The sequence below is a fragment of the Cricetulus griseus genome, chromosome 9 (assembly GCF_003668045.3).
Source record: "Cricetulus griseus strain 17A/GY chromosome 9, alternate assembly CriGri-PICRH-1.0, whole genome shotgun sequence".
In the NCBI taxonomy this organism is placed as follows: domain Eukaryota; kingdom Metazoa; phylum Chordata; class Mammalia; order Rodentia; family Cricetidae; genus Cricetulus; species Cricetulus griseus.
Genome location: NC_048602.1, coordinates 12,508,798 through 12,525,830, shown reverse-complemented (window position 1 = coordinate 12,525,830; position 17,033 = coordinate 12,508,798). Strand labels below are relative to the sequence as shown.

The 17,033-nt window shown below is 47.7% G+C and overlaps 3 protein-coding genes across 3 annotated transcripts; 1 reads left to right on the top strand and 2 right to left on the bottom strand.

Moving 5' to 3' along the window:
• Nucleotides 1-8,078: 8,078 nt before the first annotated feature.
• On the bottom strand, nt 8,079-9,868 carry LOC118239316 (MLV-related proviral Env polyprotein-like). The gene is made up of 2 exons (XM_035449114.1): nt 9,839-9,868; nt 8,079-9,686 (listed from the first exon to the last, which is right to left on the bottom strand). Exons 1-2 carry the CDS (start codon nt 9,866-9,868, stop codon nt 8,079-8,081), a joined length of 1,638 nt encoding a protein of 545 aa, XP_035305005.1.
• Nucleotides 9,869-9,907: 39 nt separating this feature from the next.
• On the bottom strand, nt 9,908-13,309 carry LOC113838961 (MAGE-like protein 2). Its single transcript, XM_027434455.2, has 2 exons — nt 12,077-13,309; nt 9,908-10,341 (listed from the first exon to the last, which is right to left on the bottom strand). The coding sequence occupies exons 1-2, from the start codon at nt 13,287-13,289 to the stop codon at nt 9,995-9,997; spliced, it is 1,560 nt and encodes a 519-aa protein (XP_027290256.2). The 5' UTR covers nt 13,290-13,309; the 3' UTR covers nt 9,908-9,994.
• Nucleotides 13,310-13,410: 101 nt separating this feature from the next.
• LOC100753110 (hereditary hemochromatosis protein homolog) lies at nt 13,411-16,829 on the top strand. Its single transcript, XM_035449113.1, is given in 5 exon segments — nt 13,411-13,471; nt 14,563-14,814; nt 15,032-15,307; nt 16,428-16,735; nt 16,737-16,829. Coding segments are annotated over 5 exon segments (990 nt in total).
• Nucleotides 16,830-17,033: the final 204 nt, after the last annotated feature.

Genomic DNA, 17,033 nt, shown 5'->3' with positions numbered 1-17,033 from the left:
GGTCACTGTGACTTGGGGAGGAACCGTCCTTGACTCTTCTACCATAGTAGTATAATCACTGACTCCTGGAACTTGGTGGGGTAGGATGGCCAATGGTTTTCCAGAGCTGGAAGCTCCACTCCTCCCACTAAACTATATAAGCCCTGTATACTGTGCAGTTTGATTTCACCATAGCAGAAGCAGCCAGTCTCCTGGGTTTTTCCCTGCTAATAAAACTCTTGAGTGAGTTTTGTTGTAATGACTTTCTTTTGCTGGAGTAGAGCAGAACAGAGAGCAGAGCAGAGCTGTAAACCCATCTCCGACTGGAGCAGAACTGTCTCACTTGCATTAAGGAAACCTTTCCCAGAGCAAGGGCTAAAACACTTTGTTGGTTAAACTGAGGTTATACTCTGAGCCAAGCTCAAGGATTGGTTGGATTTTGTGCTAGGGATTGGTGGGATTTCAACTCCTGAATTTGGTTAGGGGTAGGGTATGTTTCCTTGGCTCTGGTCTCAGAGACAGGCTTTTGGTTCCCTGGCCCTTTTTACCCTACAATGATAGCCACAGCCCAGGAAGGCATTGGGTCCCAAGAAGCTTCAACCTTGACTCCTCTGAGGGACTTGCTCCAGCCTCAGACCAGCCTTGACAACTCTGGTCCTGTACAAGGAAACAGAACTAAAATTCTCTTTTTCCTTTCATGAAAGCCAGATATTTAAAACTAAACCTTGTTATGATGTACATTAAAGCCAGTTTTTGGTAATTGTTAATCACAGACCTTAGAGATTTTAATATTATATATATTATCCCCGAGTCTTTTAATAATTTTATATACCTTACACAACATACTCATACTCTCTTTTCTCCTTTTTTATTTAGAAACATTTTATGTATAAATCCCCCATTCCCTCTCCCATCCTCCCTTTTCCCCTACCAATCCCCCAAACCCACGTCCTACCCCATCCCTAATGACACTGAGGCATTCCATGGGGGAGCAGAGAAGTCTGTCACATCACTTGGGGGAGGACCTAGGCCCTCCTCTGGGTATCTGGGGTGAAATGGTATCACTCCACAGGGAATGGGCTCCCAAAGTCCATTTGTACACTAGGGATAAATACTAGTTCCACTGTTAGAGGACCCATAGACTAACCAGGCCTCTTTACTGATACCCACATTCAGAGGGTTTGTTTTGGTCTAATGCCAGTTTCCCAGAATTACAATTGGGGTCCTTGTGCTCTGATTAGGCCAGGTCAGCTGGTTCTGTAGGTTTCTCCAGCACAGTCTTGACTCCTTTACTTATCCCTCCTCCCTCTCTCTGTCTGGATTCCAGGAGTTTGGCTCGGTGCTTAGCTGTGGGTGTCAGCTTCTGCTTCCATCAGTTACTGGATGAAGGCTCTAGGATGGCATATAAGGTAGTCACCAATCCTATTATAGAGGAAGGGCATCAAAGGCAGCCTCTCCACTATGGCCAAGATTCTTAGTTGGGGTCAACTTTGTGGATCCCTGAACATTTCCCTAGTGCCAGATTTCTCTTTAAACCTATGTTGGCTCCCTCTATTAAGGTTTCTCTTTTCTTGCTCTCCTCTATTCCCTGACTCAGTCTTCCTGTTCCCTCATGTCCTCCTCCCCTCATCTTCCCCCCTTCTCTTTTTCCTGTCACCCTCCCCTCCCTCCATGCTCCCAATTTGCTCAGGAGATCTTGTCCCTTTCCCCTTCTTTGGGGGACCATGTATTTTTCTCTTAGGGTCCTTTTTGTTTCCTAGTTTCTCTGGAGGTGTGGATTGTAGGATGGTAATCCTTTGCTCTATTTCTAACATCCATATATGAGTGAGTATGTACTATGCTTGTCTTTCTGTGACTGGGTTACCTCACTCAGGGTGGTTTCTTGCAGTTCCATACATTTGCCTGAGAATTTCAAGATTTCATTATTTTTTTCTGCTGATACTCATACTTTTTTAACTGATAAGTTTTGTTATCCACTTTTAAAAATATCCATCTTATTTATTAAAAGGAAATTTATTTTTATAATTTTATTCATTAAAGTAATTTTATCTATTACCTTAATAATATTTTCATTATTTAATACCATATCTTTTTATAGTCATAAAAGTACAGTTGTTTTTATTATTCTAAGGAAGGAAGATAGCCATTAACATAGAAAATAGGGCAGAATTCCTGTATTGGACTTTTAAAAACTCATCTGAGTTTTATTTAAAGAGATTGTAGAAGTCAAATACATTTTAAAAATCTTTTAAATGATTGCGTTTAGATGTATATATTTTTCATATCTAAAGGCACAGACATAAGTCATTCTAAACTAAAGCAACTTTCAATTGTGAAAAGTGTGTCCTTCAGTAGGAGCTGTTACTTCTTCACACATAAAGACCCAACAGAATGATCTTAGCAGCTCTTCTGTGGCAGCAGCTGTACTTGTCCTTTGATTTTTACTGTTGTTGTTGAACTCAAAGACATAGCTCTCTTTGTTAGTACTGCTAAACCCACAGATGTGAGGAGAAAGACCACTGGCCCAACTCATTGAGGCCAAATTAATAAAGCAAGCAATTGTTTACAGCAAGCTTTTCTATTCATGTACATGGACTGTCTCTACCTAAAGGCAGAGATCAAGAGATCAGCCTTGGCCTTGGGTAACATAAGGGTTTTTATAGTTCTGGAGTAGGGGCTTTCCAAATGAAGGATTTGACAGGTAAATAGGTGGGGTTGCAGAACCAGAAACATAAGCATAGCAAGTTTGTGTTAACAACCTCCTGAAACAAAGACATGGTCACTAAGTGGTCATGACAAGGTAGTCATAACAAGGTGGTCATAACAAAGTGGTCATAAAAAGTGAGTTGTAACAAGGGTGGTGTACCCTTTAGAAACAAAAGCACGGTTACTATTTCATGGAACAGTCAGTACAGGACCATTTATTTAAAATTACAGATTGTGGGTAGCCTTATCATTTAGAAACAGAGTAATCATAAACAGGAATGTGTAGGGAGAGACCCTGGATACCTGTATTACTGGCCATGGGCATTTGGGTGTGGTCATACCTACGTGGAGGGGTAGGATAAAGAGCAAGAGGAAGAGCAGGGTTCAGGCCATGTCTCAGAGGCTTCTTAGAGTCCTAACCCTGGTTATTGGCTCCTTGTGTGAGTGTCTCTTCTTAATAAATTACCAATTAATAACCTATCCCATGTTAGATCTTGTTCCTTTTTAGGAATTAACCTAGTTTGTCCTTACTTTAAGATGGCTATCAAGCCTAAGATCAAAGCAGGCTGATTTATCAGTATGTTTGTGTATATATTGTGCAAAAAAATGATCAAAAATAAAACAGATAATTAAAATGACAGCATAAGCATATTTTTAGTTCAGGGGATCTGAGCCAGTGGGGAGTTGAGAGAACAGAGGTTTGGAAAGATGAAGACTAGTGTAGGGTGTCAGGTCCATAGAAAACTCCATTTCCCCAAATTCTGGTGGTTAGACAAAGGTCCCTCAAGAACTTCTGAAGCTAGTTCCCCTCTACAAAATGAACCATTTCTCTATCACTTGGAGATGGGATTAATGGCTATCTGTGGTGCCTATTAGCATACCAAAGCATATGCTGGCCTCTGGACTCCCTCAGAGGCCTGCTTGTTATAACTAAACTGCCTGTTAATTACTCCAGAGTCAATGTTAGCATCCTAGTTGTTCTCACTCTTCTCTGCTTCTCCCCTACCCTAAACTCCCCCAGCTCATGGGCTTCCCTCCAACCAGCTCATTCTCCTTACAACCCTGTGATTTTTGACTGTGCTCCTCTTTTGCCCACACTTTTTGTCTGCAGCTCTCTGTCTCCCTCCTCAGCCTCTCCTGGTTCTCCCATCCTTTCCCTCTCTCCATACATCCCCCTCCATGTTGTGTTTTTGCTTCTCTCATAGCCAGGTTCAGTTGGATGACCATGTTCAGCCTGCTACATTCTCTCTCTACTCTGGCTGTTTACTACTCTCTCATCATGGAGCCGTCATGTCAACAGTTTATACATCTGGTGTCAAAAGCCAGGATGACTTTTGCACCCATTTCCAAGGGGCCCGGCTTCTCCTAACTGAGCCAAACCACTGACTTGATGCTCCTAAGGTATGGATTATTTGTTTTTTTCTGGCTTCTGCCACCCACCGTATCTGCCTACCGAGTCTACCTCTTCAGCTACTTCTTCCCTCTACTTGTTCTCTCCTGGAACTTGGGTAAGTGTCTTTTCACAGTTCCCTGTTTTGTCTCTGTTGGCTCCTGGAGCCTACTACTACTCCCTCCTCTTACTCTGATTCTACTAAAGTGACACTGGTGAGCCAGGCAGCTTCTCTTGCTCTAGCTGGCCTCTGTCACATGGAAAGGTTTTTGCTTCAGTTGTGATTTGGGACAGTTCTCTCTGAGGAGTCTCTCAGCCCACTTGGAGGATGCCCTGGATTGAAATTCCATCACCAGGACACATACCTTTCTCTTTTCCATCCTCGTTGTAAGGCCTTTTGGATGGCTCGGATAGGACAGGTATTCTGGAACTAACTGTAAGCCTTTTGGGCAGCTCAGATGGGACAGGAATCCTGGAGCTCGGGAGTCACAGAATACTAAGTGTTACACATCTCAGTTGGAAAGGTACCCTGATGCTCAGGAGTCACAGAATACTAAGTGGCTCTCTAATTGGGTTATGATCCTCTACAGACTTGAGGATGCTTGTGTAAAACCTTCCTCCATAATCTCTGTCTTAGGACAGGTAAGGCACCTGACTGTGAAAAGAAGAGAAAAGTGAAACAGCCCAGGAAAAAGCACTATGTGATTTAATGCAGCTAAAAAAATAAGCTAGTCTCAGTAGGGATCACTACTGTTAAGTTTCTGTATAAGTTTAAAAATATAAAAAGAGGCACAAGATGGGACACGAGAACAAGTGATACATTAACCATAATTTATTCCAGGCGGGGGAGGGGGAGAGTGGGGGACAGAGAGAAAGGGAAGAACAGAGCAGAGCGGAGAGTAAGAGAGAAGAATTAGTGAACACACACACACACAGAGAGAGAGCAGAGGTCTGTCTTTTAAAGGGGGTCCTCTATAGCTGTGTGCAGACTTAGTTCCCGGGGAACCCTGGGCTGACCAGGGTACTGCCTGAGTGGATTCTGCCAGGTAACAGGGGCAGGCCAGCATAATGCCTGAACCTTTCATTCCCACCTTTACTTATTATTAAAAAGGTGGGGTGTTAGATGTGGCAGGTTAGGGAATAAGGACAGAGAGTTCTTAAGACGGCTTCCTGCTGACCTAGTGGGCATTGACCATCTTTGAGGGACCTGAGAAAGCTGGGTTGCTGCCGTGTCCTGGATTGGCAGAGCAGAGGACTAGTTTAAATTTAGAAATTTTTTTCTTAGGTCCTGGTATTTGAGGGGAAGATTGTAAGATGAAGGAGAGGTTCCCCAGAGATCCCAAGATGAGGGAAGGGAGTCCGAGACCAGGGAAAGGTTGAATAATATTTATTTGGAGTGAATCTGACCTGTTTGTTTGGATCCAATTCGGCTCCCTGGAACTTACAAGAATCCTTAGAGTTTGTGAAAACATAAGTATTAGACACATTAGCAGCATATTCATGTTAGAAGCAACTTGGCTGAAAGCATTAACATTTTAAAATTGACAGATATTTTTAGGACAATGAAAAGCACCTTAAACTTGACCTTGTAGTTATGATTGTATAGTGGCATGGTAGAACTTTATTGATTATGAACAGTAGCACGAGAAAGAGAGAAATCTGGAACATATTTCGTTTTTTTTTTTTTAATGTCTCAACTCACTGTTATCTGTCATCACGTAAGCCTTTTTATCCTCAGACCTTCATAACTTTAATTCATACACCTTACATTACCATCATAGACCTTCCATTTTCAGACCTTTATACCTTCCATTCTCAGACCTTCATAACTTGCATTTTTAAATATAAAGTTAAATTTAAGTCACATGTACAGAGACAAGCAGACATGTCAGGAATTTAACGAGACAGAGTAGAAACCATCAAGGTTTCTAGGTGACAAGAAGGCAGGTCCGCAGCAGGAAAAAAACCAGGGTCCTTGGAAAGGTAGAGTATCCTGTAAACAAGTCATGCTCAGCAAGGACAGTGAAAGAGGAAATCAGAGACAAAAAAATAAAAAAAGCAAAAAAGATCTGGCAGCTGTGTTTGTTGGTGCAAGCCACTGAACTTAGTGGGCATGCCTACAGCTAAGTCACATGGTCAAGATGGTGGCCCTCGGGCTAGCCCACATGGCCAAGTTGGCAGCAGCCATTAGCGGCTTTTTGTCTGTTTACCCATCTGTTGGCTGCAACCAGAAATGCCCTGTATGTATTTCCCATGGGTGAAGCAAACAAAAATGGCAAAACCCACTCCCTGGAAGCTTGTCAGCCCTGGAGCGGTGCCAGGGCCATGCCTGAACATCACCTGAGTCTGATGGGGACTCAGCAGCACCAATACCGAAAGAGGAACCCAGTGGTCTAAAAAGGCAGTGCAAAGGATGCATAACACAAAATGTACCCCTCCAGGAGCAGGGTGCTGGACCTGACCCTTGGGAAATGCACCCAACCAGAAGGGTTATCTTACTGGATTGCAGCCAACAGGCAGATGAGTGGGTTCCAGGGATCCTTAGTTTGAAAAGCAGCTAGTTGAACTTTACAGGGTTCTGGCATCTGAGGCTGCCACAGGCAGGAGAAAATGCCAGGAAAAACCTAGAGATGGAGAGTGGGTCATCTAGGATCCCCACAAGTCCCCAGGCCCCTGGTGGGAGAGGTTATGGAGAGAGCCTGTCCCCAGTTTTGTTTGGTGCCAAATGTTATTTTGTAAATGTTTAAAACATAAAAAAGTGCACAAGATAGTTTATTCCAGGTGGGGGAGGAAGAGAGTGGGGGGAGAGACAGGAAGAGAGAGAAGAGAGAGAGGAAGGCAGAAGAGGGCGTGAGTGGAAGAAGAGAAGAGAACATAAGTGGGAAAGGGGTCTGTCTTTTAAAGGGGCCCTTACATCTGCATACAGACTTACTTCCCATGGATCCCTGGCCTGACCAGGGTACTGCCTGAGTGGATTCTGCCAGGTAACAGGGTCAGGCCAGCAAAATGCCTGAACATTTCAAGAGTTATAGGAGGTTGTGAGCCACCCCGTGAGTGCTGGGAATCAAATACCATTTCTCTTCTAGAATAGTCAGTGTTCTTAACCACTAAGCTGTCTCACCAACCCTCAGGTTAATTCCTTAAATACTTGAGAAACCTTGACAATTTTTTTTCATAATTCTTCTTTTAGTTCAACTGAAAGACCCCCGAAGAGGTACTTTCGTAGAAGGAGACCCGCACCCAGGAATCAGCGAGACCACGAACTTGGATGCAAACTGCAAGAGGCTTTATTGGAGATATGGGTACCCGGGCGACTTAGCTTCTGTGTGGCTAAGCGCCCCGAGCCAAGGGAAAGGGGTCCTTATATAGGGAAAAAGGCGCAAGCTAGGAGCAGGGATTCTATTGGATAATTCTAATGAGGCATTGTACAGAGCTATTCCCATTGGTCAATGTAAATGAGGCGCTATACAGGGTTATTCAAATGAGGCAAAGTACAGAGTTATTCAAATGAGGTGAAACACAGAGTCTTTCAAATGAGGCGAAATACAGAATCATTTCTATTGGATGGTTCAAATGAGACACAGAGCCATTCCAGATCAGCATATTCTCAAGGTCTGGTGTCTGGTACAACAGACTCAATTCCCCCCCTCCGCTTCCTGATGGCTGACCTTGGGGGCGGAGACCTTGGGACGGAGTGTTTCTCATCGGGCGGGGGCTCAGGGGCAGGGCTCCAGGCCGGCTCACTTGGACCCACCTGGTGCTCGCCCTCGTGCCGGCCCACCCGGTGCTGTCTCGGGCCGGCCCACCTGGTGCTTGCCCTCGTGCCGGCCCACCTGGTGCTCGTTCTCGGGCCGGGCGTACGGCGGGTGGCAGGGGAAGGCCGCCGGGGGTGGGGATCAGGGAAGCTGCCGACAGGAGGAAGAGGAGACAAACTTGAGAAAGAAAGGGCTAAGGGGCAGGGGTCTTTCATTCCCCCATTTCTCTTGTAACTGAATGGAATCTTTCATTCAGAGGTCTCTGGATACTCTGGATCTATTTGCTTTAGCTGGTGGTATTGTTGAGTTAAGACTAAGGCCTGTACAACAGATAGTCGTTCTCTGATGAATTGAGTCAGTTTGTTCAGAATGCAGGGACCAAATATGAGGATCAAAAATAGAATAACCAGAGGTCCCATGAGCGTGGATATAAGGGTAGTCAACCAGGGGGACTTAGCGAACCATCCTTCGAACCATCCTTGTTGAGACTCAAATAGCTGTTGCCTCTGCTTTAGCCTTTCCCTAAGTTTGGCCATGCTGTCCCTAACTATTCCTGTATGATCTGCATAAAAACAGCATTCTTCCTTGAGGGCAGCACATAGCCCCCCTTCCTGTAAAAATAATAAATCTAATCCTCGTCTGTTCTGCAGGACCACCTCAGAGAGTGATGTTAAGGATTTCTCGAGTGCACTGACTGACTCTTCTAGGACCTGGATATCCGTGTGCATGGCTTGTTGTAGAAGCTTAAAATGATTAATTCCCTGTAGGGCAACGGTTCCGGTCCCTATGCCGGCTGCTATGCCCCCCACTGTTATCCCTCCTAATAATAGGGCCACGGTAAAGGATATTGGCTCCCTCTTATATCGGGTTGATTTCCCTAGTACGCTGTAAACATATTCAGGTTGGTGGTATGTGACTTTGGGCCAAAGTTCTATCAATATACAAAAGTCAATGGTGGTGTTGAGAACAGTGGTAGAGACACAGGGAGTCAACCCAGTACTGCAAGCCCAATAAGTTCCATAAGGGGCAACAAGGTATCGGCTGTCCTGAGATAATGGCTCTACTTGGTTACATAATTCTTGATGTGAGGGAGGAATCCTGCCTATGCATAGCCCCTTTCCTGAGACCTCAGATATTGTGAGCTTGTGCTGCATAGCAGCTCCACAACTGGTAGGTGCTGAGGTCTGGTTGGAGTAGTTGCCCAGTATTGCCACGCCTTCATAATATGGGGGCCGGGAAACTAGGCATAACCAGCATTCCTGAGTCTTGTTGGGGTCTGAAAAATTTAAGGCTTGGTAAACTCCTTGGATTAATTGTAATAATCTATCTCCGGTACCTGGAGGGTCTCTGGTTATCTCGATGTTTAGGGCGTCTGGGGTGGGGGAGAAGATGACAGCACCTGGTGTAGGAGTGATAGCTTTAGGAACGGTAGGGGGTTCAGGGACTTGGAATTGGGTTGGGGCTCTCTGGTCCGCTATTACTGTGTTTGGCCCGACTGATTGTTGGCTTAGGGGAGTAATTTGTCTGTACAGGGAGAATAAGGTCACCGGATCTTTCCCTGCTCGGTACAGCCGGAGTCCCCAGACTTTAGGACTATCCCAAGTAGTCCTTTTTCCAGCATCTGTGAACCTTAGGATGAGAGGGTTGCATTTTCCTCCGGGGGTGGCGCCTTGAAAACCTCCCCCTCCGGCACTATCATAACAGGGTCCGCAGGCTCTTTGCCCACATCTCCATGGTCCTTTCCCTGCGTACCCTGGGATCTCCCTCCGTTTGAGAGTGATGAAATCCCAAGAGGAAGAGGGTTTCCAGTAAGCCTCCCCTGTGGTTTCACATCCCCAGCTTGCACAGTACCCTTCCTGTGGCCCCCCGCAGTCATGAGTTGGTTTATGGCCGGGGCAAACATAAAAATCCTTGCTTCTTGTTCCTATCCTTCCCCCAGGGTGGTGGCATCCGTACCCTGGGAATGGTTCCTGGTCAGAGGGATCCCAATCAGACCCTACTAAGTCACATAGGTCGACATAGAGAGGAGGGAACCCATCATGTAGAGTCCCTATATAAGTGCTGAGGTTGGCTATTTCCCCGGTCCCTAGATTGGCTATTTTCCAGGTGATATTATAAACCCTGTGGGGGTTAGTTGCTACATGGGGGGTAAACAGACAACCAATCAACAGGAGGGTGTACGAGAGAGTCTTATCTTTAAAGGATTTTGAGTGCGGTGTGCGGTCCATTCTGATGCAGTGGCTGAATCGGTGGGTCGGGCTGGCTTTACATGTGAAGCATGTATCCAAGCTGCAATGCCGTCTACCTTGAGTGCGGTGGGAGTGGTAAGCAAAACGATGTAGGGTCCCTTCCAGCGGGGTTCAAGGTTCTTGGCCTGGTGACGCCGGACCCAAACGGTGTCCCCGATCTGGTAGGAATGGGGGATGGTGGGATGGTCCCTCTGGTCTTTATAAGCTTGAGCAAGGGGTTTCCAGACCTCCCGTTGTACTAGTTGGAGGGCCTGTAAATGAGCTTGGAGAGAAGGGGAGTTAGCAAAATCTGAGACATCTTGATCAAGAAAGTTAATGATAGGAGTAGGTACTCCATGCAGGATCTCAAAGGGTGTGAGCCCATGTGGTCCAGGGGTATTACGAGCGCGGTAGAGTGCTAGGGGGAGTAGGAGGACCCAGTCTCTAGTGCCAGTTGCAAGCGACAATTTTGTTAAAGTCTCCTTGATTGTTCTATTCATCCTTTCTACCTGTCCTGAACTTTGGGGTCTATAAGCACAATGTAATTTCCAATCAATCCCCAACAAGGTGGCCACTGACTGACTTACCTGGGAGACGAAGGCGGGCCCATTGTCTGTTCCCAGTACCTGAGGCATCCCATAACGGGGAAAGATTTCTTCAAGCAATTTCTTAGTAACGATCTTGGCTGTTTCATGTTTAGTAGGGAAGGCTTCAACCCATCCTGAAAAGGTGTCTACAAAAACTAATAGATACTTGTATCCATATTTACCTGGTTTAATCTCAGTGAAATCTATCTCCCAATGTGTTCCGGGCCGGTAGCCTCTGACCCGGTTCCCGGGAGGAAGCTTCAGTCTGGATGCGTTGACTCGGGCGCACGCATCACATTGCTCAGTTACCTGTTTTAGAATATCATTCTTCCCCAAAAGGAAATTGAATTCCTCTTCCCGTTCGAGGAGCTCCCGCATCTTCTTGGAGCTCAGATGTGTCATCTTATGTAAAAATGTCACTAGGTACTTGGTTACCCGGTAGGGGATGACAGTCTTTCCTTCATAAGTCCAATCCCCGTTTGGTTCCTTTGTGGCTCCCAATTTCTCTAGGGTTTGGATGTCTCTTTGTTCATAGTCCCATGAGGGGGAGGGATGGTCGTTGGTGGGCTCTAGAGCCAGGAGGTTAGTGGTGTCTGTGGTCAGGGCCGCCTCTCGGGCAGCCAAGTCTGCCCTTCGATTGCCCCTTGCTTCAAAAGAATCCCCTTTTTGGTGTCCAGGGCAATGTATGATACTTAAGGCGGCGGGCAGATGAAGAGCCCTTAAGAGAGCGAGGATTTCCTCCTTATTTTTAATGTCTTTCCCTTCGGAGGTAAGCAGCCCCCTCCGTCTGTAAATTTCTCCATGTATATGGGCAGTGGCGAAGGCATAACGACTGTCTGTATACACGGTGAGCCTCTTACCTTCTGCCAATTTTAGAGCCTGCGTGAGTGCTATGAGTTCTGCCCTCTGCGCGGAAGTTCCAGGGGGGAGTGCCTGGGCCCAGACGACCTGATTCTCTGTGGTGACTGCCGCGCCCGCCCTTCGTTCTCCTTGATGCAAAAAGCTGCTTCCATCCGTGAACCAGATGTGGTCCGGGCTGGGTAGAGGCTGGTCAGTCAGGTCGGATCTCGCCCCATGGGCCTCGGCCAATACCTGTCTGTGTTTCCCTCTTATTAAAAATACGTTCTGCTTCCTTCAACAAATCTTGGAGTGTATATCCCTGTAAATTTTCTAGCCTTTGAAGCTTGTTTCTTATGTCCGGGGCTGATTGCCAAATAAAGGACATAGAAACGTTGGTGGCCTGACCTGGATCTTCCGGATTATAGGGAGTATACATCCTGTACGCTTCTTTTAATCTCTCTAGAAAAGCGGCAGGTGATTCCTCCGCACCCTGTATTATCTGCTTCACCTGGGCCAAATTAGTGGGTCGGCGTCCTGCCCCCCGGAGACCCGCTACAAGCAACTGGCGATAGAGACGCAGATGGGTCCTACCTGCTTCGGTGGTAAAATCCCATTCAGGTCTTTCAAGAGGGCAAGCCGCATCAATTTCATTGGGCAGCTGGGTGGGCTGCCCGTTGGCTCCTGGGACATTCTTTCGTGCTTCTAGTAGCACGCGCTGTTTCTCCTCCGAGGTTAAGAGGACCTGCAACAGCTGCTGACAATCATCCCAGGTGGGTTGGTGAGTCGTGAGGACCGACTCTATGAGAGATGTCAGCCTCACGGGGTCTGCAGAAAAAGAAGGATTATTATTTTTCCAGTTATAGAGGTCCGATGCTGAGAATGGCCAATACTGAGGTTGGCCGTTCAGTCCAGTTCGGAGGGGCAAAGTGGTTGAATCTGGAACGGGCTGCTCCCTGCGACCTCTTAGTCGATAAGCCATTGGTGAAGGGTCAGGGGCCGCTTCCGCCAAGGCGGCGGAGTCCGCTTCTGCCTCTGGTGGGGGCGGCAGTGGCGGATATGGCGGGGGCTCCTCAGTTAATAGATCAACCAACAGGTCTTCTCCCGGGGGGAGTACCTTAGGTGTCTTCTTTTCTTTAGCCTTAGTGTCTTTCACCGCGGTAGGGTAAAGGTTGGAATGGGAAGGGGGGTTGGGAGGAATAGGTGTCAAAGGAGTGGGAGGTGTAGGGGCCGAAGGAATGGGTCGGTCGGAGCGGTTAGAGGGGGGAAGGAGAGAGGGGCCCTTGGGATGTAAGAAAGGACGTACCCAGGGAGGGGGGTCCTGAACCAAAGCCTCCCAAGTGACGATATAAGCCACTTGATCGGGATGCCCGTGTGGTCCAGGATCCATAATCTTCTCTTTTACCTGGAATATAGTCTGGGGGTTAAAGGTACCATCTCGCGGCCAGCCTACGTCAAAGGTCGGCCATTCTGAAGAACAAAGAGTAATCCATTTGCGTTTACGCACATCAACAGATTGGTTATGAGCATATTCCTGTACATCTCTCCAGTGCGAGAGTGTTAGGGACAAAGGAGTGGTGACAGTTTGCCCCATAGTTTCTAGACTTAGGAGGACACAAATGATAGCTACAAGACAAAGACCGAATAACACAGAACAGACTTTCGCAGCGCGGTTTCGACAGAGAGTCGAAAGTAAGAATTGAGAGGGGGTCGAAGAAGGGGGCCCTCCTTCTTCGTCCCCAGTAAAGATTGCAAATCCCTCAAGCCGAGGGCCTTCTCCAAAGAGACTGGGAAAATGTCCAGTCATAGATCTAAGTTCAAAGTACAAATCCCTCACGCCGAGGGCTTCAAACGCTACCAGGACGTCTCCTGGAGCCGCGGTCGGGAGTCCGAACTCGTCAGTTCCTCCTCGGATCCGCCAAATACAAATGTACACAGCTGTATACTACAAACGCAAGCGCAATTCACAAAACGGATTCAGACAGACAGGCAAGACGAGACCAGACAAGACAAAACAGCGGATCCGCACAACACTTACCTCCCAAACGTGGGTCGGTGGTCCCTGAGTGGGGGTCTCTATCCCGGACGAGCCCCCAAATGAAAGACCCCCGAAGAGGTACTTTCGTAGAAGGAGACCCGCACCCAGGAATCAGCGAGACCACGAACTTGGATGCAAACTGCAAGAGGCTTTATTGGAGATACGGGTACCCGGGCGACTTAGCTTCTGTGAGGCTAAGCGCCCCGAGCCAAGGGAAAGGGGTCCTTATATAGGGAAAAAGGCGCAAGCTAGGAGCAGGGATTCTATTGGATAATTCTAATGAGGCATTGTACAGAGCTATTCCCATTGGTCAATGTAAATGAGGCGCTATACAGGGTTATTCAAATGAGGCAAAGTACAGAGTTATTCAAATGAGGTGAAACACAGAGTCTTTCAAATGAGGCGAAATACAGAATCATTTCTATTGGATGGTTCAAATGAGACACAGAGCCATTCCAGATCAGCATATTCTCAAGGTCTGGTGTCTGGTACAGCAGACTCAATTCCCCCCCTCCGCTTCCTGATGGCTGACCTTGGGGGCGGAGACCTTGGGACGGAGTGTTTCTCTTCGGGCGGGGGCTCAGGGGCAGGGCTCCAGGCCGGCTCACTTGGTGTTTGTTCTCGTGCCGACCCACCTGGTGCTCGCCCTCGTGCCGGCCCACCCGGTGCTCGTTCTCGGGCCGGCCCACCTGGTGCTCTCGTTCTCGGGCCGCCCACCTGGTGCTTGTTCTCGGGCTGGGCGTGCGGCGGGTGGCGGGGGAAGGCCGCCGGGGGTGGGGATCGAGGAAGCCGCCGACAGGAGGAAGAGGAGACAAAATTGAGAAAGAAAGGGCTAAGGGGCAGGGGTCGCACAATGATTTTCTATTTTCTTTTTTTTGTTCTGGTTAACCTAATTAACTATTTTGCTACATTTTCGTTTATTAAATTTGGAGCACAGCTCATGCTCTTCATATCCACCTATGAGACACTGAGGCAAAGAATAGCCTGGTTTCAATCTCTCAAGGCACAGCTGACTGTGGGAACCATGAACTTGTCTCCACAGGACCCCACACTCTTCGCTATGACCTCACGACCATTTCTCTGGACGTGCCAGACAAGATCCTGGCTCTTGGATACTTTGATGATAAGCCCTTCCTGCGCTACAAGGGGGACAACAGAACAGCAGAGGCTTTGAGGCCCGGGATCAAGGGACATGCAGGAGCTGAGACCCAGGCAAGAGAGACTGAGGGCCTGTGGAAGGAGCAACTCAGAGCGATGCTGGCTGAGGTCACAAGACAGAGAAGCCAAGACAGGGGTAAGTGGACAGAGTTCATTTCATACAGATTCAGCCCTGGTTCCTGAAGTCAGGGTGTGAGTAGAGTGTGGCTAGGCTCACTGAACAAACCACTGGTCCTTTTCTAAAAAGCACACTCTTTTGGGGGGTCACAGGAAGCACCCTACATGCCTGAAGCACACTGGGAGCTAAGGTCCAGGGACAAGAAGGTGACAAGTCCCTACCTGTTGTGGACCAGGCCTTCACACCATCCAGGTGACATTTGGCTGTGAGCTTCATAGGAACGGGAGCACTAGAGGCTTCTGGCGCTTGGGCTATGATGGGCAGGATTCCATCACGTTTGATCAGAAGACTCTCCAGTGGACAATGGCTGTGCCCTCCACCCAGCAGACCAGGAACTTGAGGGAGATATATGCACCCAAAGCTGCTCAAGTTAAAGCTTTCTTGGAGGACACATGTCCTGCTCAGCTCCAGAAACACCTGGATTCCTCAAAGAACTTTCTGCTGGATACAGGTACTAACCATCACCAGGGTTATTTCCCAGGACACAGGGGAACATTCTTGTGGCCAAGTGGCTCTGTTCCATGCTACTTGTGGGAGTTTTGGGTTCTCAGTGGTGTGTACAATTGTGGCATAGTCTAAGGTGGTGTCTGGAAGTTTGAGGTGTAGGGTTTCCTCCACAGTCATTGCTGGGTCCCTCAGATGGGAAAGGAGGGTTTCCCACATGTTGCCTGGATCTCACAAAAGGCCCTCACATGCAGAAGAAGCAGGCCTCCTCTTTCCAATAACCCCCTTCTCTGGTGGGGAGGTTGACATGGAGGAGGGGAGAGAACTAGATGGCCTTGGGTGGGTTCAGAGCCACCCCTTATGGGGAGTTAAAATAGGAACAGAGGATTTGAACCCATATCTGTGCTCCAGATTCTAATACAGCCTTCCCACATCCTGTGACCAGATAAAGGCCCTTTCACTGTTGCTTAGCTCTTACTTTTGGAAAGGTAACATGGTGGCTTAAAATAATTGTAATTCCATTACCCCTAATCAACTACCGCCTGCCTCTACCTTCCTGGTGCCATGATAATGATATGTATCACCCCCTCTGGTACCAGAAATTTGAGGATTCAAGCTTTGGCTAAGTCTTGAGAGAAAATAGTAGGGTGTCCTGGGACATCTGTGGAGGAAGCAGACAGGAAGAAGACATTGATCACCAGTTGGGCCAACTCCAGAACCGAAGAATCGGGGCAACAGTCAGCTGACTGTACTTAGAGAATCCCTCCTTTGTGCACTAGAGATTGGGGAGCTGACTTTGTGATATAAAAGAGGTATATCCCACCAAGGGTGGAATTGTAGGCCCCTTAACACTGAGGCCCTGGCTACCCAGTGCCTATTTATTTAAGCCCTGTGTTAGAAAAAGGAACTTCTGGATTCTGACAGCAGGGACACCATGTCCTCTCATCATCAGAGTGTAAGATAGGCATGCACCCTAAAGAGCATCATTGGAGCTGAGCCTCAGCCTCCAATGGTCCTCTAAGGAGGTGAGGGTACAGGTGAATATGAACTAGGGGGTACTTCTGGGAGACACTCCATGCTGAGATAGAGAGGTATCACCCTCACTAACTCACTTTATCTTGTCTCAGATGCCCCGAAGGTGAAAGTGACCGGCTGGAGATACCCAGTTGGCAGGATCACCCTGACATGCTGGGCTTTTAATCTGTATCCTCCTGTGGCTACTCTGGTCTGGCTTTGGGATGGGAAGCCAGTACAGCAGCAGACCTTTGGGCCTGGGACCATTTTGCCCAGTGGTGACAGGACCTACCAGACCTGGGTGTCTATTTGGGTTCTTCCTGGACAGGAGCCAGAGTTCACCTGCTGCCTGAGGCACCGCAACAAAACCATTGATGCCCCTGTTTTCCTTGGTGAGAAAATGGGACAGCCATTCACCACAGGGGGTGGGATGCAAAGTGAGGGAGAGCCTGTGGAGTACAGTCACTAAAGTTTTCTTGGTGGCCTACAGGACATCAAGCCAGGAAAACTGGTAGGGTCACCAGCTCTGCTTCAACTCTGGTAGCTTCTTCTCTTGGTACCATATTGGTATTTCTAGCCAGTGCCTAGAGCAACAAGAACATGCAAGACAGCAAAAGACAAGGTGAGCATCTCTGCAGGGTCTGGGGTTGGGAGACAGGAGTGGTGTCAGCCCTTTTTTTCTCTGGTAAACTGTACAGCTAGAAATATAGTCACATAAA

Bases quoted from the DNA above. Each gene is read 5' to 3' on its own strand.
- LOC113838961 (XM_027434455.2), bottom strand. From the start codon at position 13,289: ATGACTGGACATTTTCCCAGTCTCTTTGGAGAAGGCCCTCGGCTTGAG. The intron at 10,342-12,076 runs GTAGGACCCATC...CTTCTCTCCAAG, and splicing joins GGATTTTACCACCGAAGCAG to CTCATTTACAGGCCCTCCAA.
- LOC118239316 (XM_035449114.1), bottom strand. From the start codon at position 9,868: ATGGGTTCCCTCCTCTCTATGTCGACCTAT. The intron at 9,687-9,838 runs GTGACTTAGTAG...GGGGGGCCACAG, and splicing joins TCCTCTCTATGTCGACCTAT to GAAGGGTACTGTGCAAGCTG.